General features: G+C 40.1%; 1 protein-coding gene across 1 annotated transcript; it reads left to right on the top strand.

The window, feature by feature from the left end:
- Positions 1-1,726: 1,726 nt before the first annotated feature.
- On the top strand, positions 1,727-3,502 carry LOC116514200 (protein ZBED8-like). Its single transcript, XM_032225674.1, has one exon. The coding sequence runs from the start codon at positions 1,727-1,729 to the stop codon at positions 3,500-3,502; it is 1,776 nt and encodes a 591-aa protein (XP_032081565.1).
- The last annotated feature ends 304 nt before the right edge of the window (positions 3,503-3,806 follow it).

The following is a 3,806-nucleotide window of genomic DNA, read 5'->3' as shown; positions in this document are numbered from 1 at the left end:
TTAATTTTATTTTGGTCTGTATTAATGTATACAAGAATATATTCATTATCATACTTGAATTGAAGACTCCTTTATATAGAATACAAAAGCTGTATGACATGCCATCCCATGGCCATGACAATTGCAGGCAAAAATAGAAACTTGATTTATTATATCCAAATTGCTATGCAGGAAATAAAAAATTCTACTCTTTGATCTAGACACAGAGTAAGAGAGGATTTTACAAATCTGTCCAGTTATTGGATTTATAGCTTTGCCTTTCTAGGTAGATACCCTAAGGTAATATACAACTTTTTGAAAAAGCAATACAAGCCAAGGTAATATGAGCAGTCAAAATGACAACAAAGCTAGAATGATCAAAAAGAAACAGTCTGGAAAAAAATAATTGGCTAAGAATAAAGTCAATTAACTAAAATGAACACAATGTAAAAGCAGTGAAAAGTTAAAGAATACAAAAATCAGCTTCTGGATTAGTGAAATAAAAATTGATAGTGACGTTACAGTTTTACAAAGGGAATTATGGGTGGATAAATTTGGGTAAATCAGTTTGGTAGAATGTAAAAGAAAATACTATTCCCAGTAAGACTGTAATGAAAATAACATACAAACCTCTGTTCTGATTGGCAGCCTTCTTTCCCTCAAAATAATCTAATGGTTCTTTAAATACACATGCACACACACACAAACACACACACACAATTATAGAGATTTATAGGCATTTCAATATTTTTAATTATGCAAGATAATTTGAATATGGAACTTTGGTCTTCCTGAATAATTTTTTGCAATTTGAAACAAATCAGAATAAATTCCTTCTATCTATAGATCAACATAGAATTAGAATCAGAATGTAAAGTGACTGGGATGCCTCTTGGGAATGTTGATGTTGATGTTTATTGGTCTTGTATGCCGCTCACTCCCAAAGGACTCCGGGCGGCTTACAATAAACAAGGGAAGGGGATAAATAAACAAAACAACACTTTAAAATACTCAACAGTCACAGTTTCCGCGGGGCTGGATATTTCGAAAGCCCCCCTGCCTGCTGGAGCAGCCAGGACTTAATGGCTTTGCAGAAGGCCGGGAAGGTAGTAAGGGTCCGGATCTCCACGGGGAGGTCGTTCCAAAGGGCTGGAGCTGCGACAGAGAAGGCTCTCCCCCGGGGAGTCGCCAGCCGACATTGGCTGGCAGATGGAATCCGGAGAAGACCTAACCTGTGAGATCTAATTGGTCCATGGGACGTGATCGGCAGGAGGCGGTCTCTCAGGTACCCAGGTCCGATGCCATGTAGGGCTTTATAGGTAAAGACCAGCACCTTGAAGCGGGTCCGGAGACTAATGGGTAGCCATTAATAAAGTTTTGCTTAAATAAAACTGATAAAGCTTTGCTTACTATCAAAAATCACAATTCATAAATAAGCCAACCAAAGATAGAGAAACCCTATGTTTTCTAGCACCTAGTGCAGTGGTTCTTAACCTGGGTTCGATCGAATACCAGGGGTTCAGTGAGTCGGTCTCGTGGGTTCGGCGGAGGTCAAGACACACACCTGACTCATATGATTCATGATGACATGCCCCACTTGTCCATCATTGGCTGCAGGTGATAACGCCACATCGCTTGGCCTATCTGTGCTGCAGGGAATTTGGTGCACCCAATAGTCGAATTGTAACTGTCGTGATGGTACGTCGTGTGATTTCTTTCTTAATATTTTAATCCCTTCATACTAACTATGTTGAGCAAAAAAAGAAAGTGGTCGGACGAATATGTACAATATGGATTCACATGTATAACGGAACGTGATGGGAGTCAGCGTCCTAACTGCATGATTTGCAATGCCAAGTTGAGCAATTCTAGTCTAGCACTGGCAAAACTAAGAGAACACTTCCTTAAGCTGCATGGAAAATACAAGAACACAACGCTCGCTGAATTCAAGGTGAAGAGAGCTAGATTCAATGAAAAGGCTACTCTGCTTGTTCTCGGCTTTGTACCCATCAACAAACCGATCCTCACAGCATCGTACGAAGTTGCTTACCTGATCGCAAAGCAGGGCAAACCACACACCATTGCTGAAACACTCATAAAACCAGCTGTGTTGAAGATGGCGAATATCATGCTGGGAAAAGCGGCTGAAGTTAAGTTATCCCAAATTCCTCTTTCAAATGACATCATCAGCGACAGAATAGAGGACATGAGCAAAGACATCTTGGCTCAAGTAGTTGCAGATCTGATTTCAAGCCTGGCAAAATTTAGCCTTCAACTCGACGAGACCACAGGTGTTTCCAATCTAAGCCAGCTTGCAGTGTTCGTGCGCTATGTGAAAGACGACGTGATAAAGGAAGATTTTTTATTACAACAACAACTTAGGAAACTTGTGGATGACTTCTTCAAAGACAACAATATTTCATGGGATATGGTTTCTGCAGTTTGTTCGGATGGAGCTCCAGCCATGCTGGAAAGAAAGTCTGGTTTTGATGCGCTAGTGAAAGCCGATGCACCACACATCATTGTTACGCATTGTATTCTGCACAGGCATGCGTTGCCAACAAAAACCTTGCCTCCAAAACTGGCAGAAGTATTAAAAATTGTTGTGGAATGCATGAACTATGTGCGAAATAGTGCTCTGAGGCACCGCATCTTCAGGGAGCTGTGTAAAGAAATGGGATCTGAATTCAAGGTACTTCTCTACCATTCTAACGTTCAGTGGTTATCCTGGGGACAGGTGCTGAATCGTGTTTTTGCCGTGCATATGGAATTAGCCCTGTTTTTGCAAGAGCACCAACATTGTCATGCAGATTGCTTCAAAAATTCTGAGTTCATTCTCATTTTAGCGTACATGGCTGATATCTTCGCAGCTCTCAATCATCTCAATCAACAGATGCAGGGCGGTGGAGTCAACATCATCGAAGCGGAAGAAAACCTGAAGGCTTTTCAAAAAAAGCTACCGTTATGGAAACGACGAATAGAGAATGATAACTTTGCAAACTTTCCCCCACTAGACGACTGTGTAAGTAAGATCGAAGATGTATCTGGAATCGGAGACATTTCTGTACCCGCGGAACTGAAACAAGCAATTGCCACGCACTTAGATTCGCTTGCAAAGTCTCTCGACGGATACTTCCCTACAAGAGAGTCATATCCAGCATGGGTGAGACAGCCGTTCACGTTTAGTGTTGAGACAACAGATGTCAATGATGAATACCTCGATGAAATCATTGAAATTCAGCAGAGCCAGGTTCAACAGCAACTCTTCAGAACAACAACGCTCTCAACGTTTTGGTGTCAACAAATGGTAACGTACCCTGTTATTGCTAAGAAAGCTCTGGAGATTTTCATACCATTTGTTACAACATATCTTTGTGAGCAATCCTTTTCAAGGATGCTGGACATAAAAACGAAGAAAAGGAACAGACTTTGTTGCAAAAATGACATGAGAGTGGCACTTGCCAAGGTAAAGCCGCGCATTTCTGAACTGGTCTCTGAAAGGGAACAGCAGAAGTCACACTGATTTGCAGTAAATATTCATTATTATGTTTTTGTTTTTGTGTGAAAATCATGTTTTAATATTTAATGGTTTTGTTCTTTGTTCTTAATGGTTTTGTTCTTTAATGGTTTTGTTCATTTTGTGCACCTATGTATAAAAATATACCTATGTATAAATATATACCTAAATATATACCTATGTTTTGAATTTGAAAAAAAAATCATATTTTATTTTTCCAATTAAGAAGGGTTCAGTGAATGCGCATATGAAACTGGTGGGGGTCAGTACCTCCAACAAGGTTAAGAACCACTGACCTAGTCATTCTACA

Source organism: Thamnophis elegans, chromosome 10 (assembly GCF_009769535.1).
Source record: "Thamnophis elegans isolate rThaEle1 chromosome 10, rThaEle1.pri, whole genome shotgun sequence".
NCBI classification, from domain to species: domain Eukaryota; kingdom Metazoa; phylum Chordata; class Lepidosauria; order Squamata; family Colubridae; genus Thamnophis; species Thamnophis elegans.
This window is presented reverse-complemented; position numbering and strand designations above follow the sequence as displayed.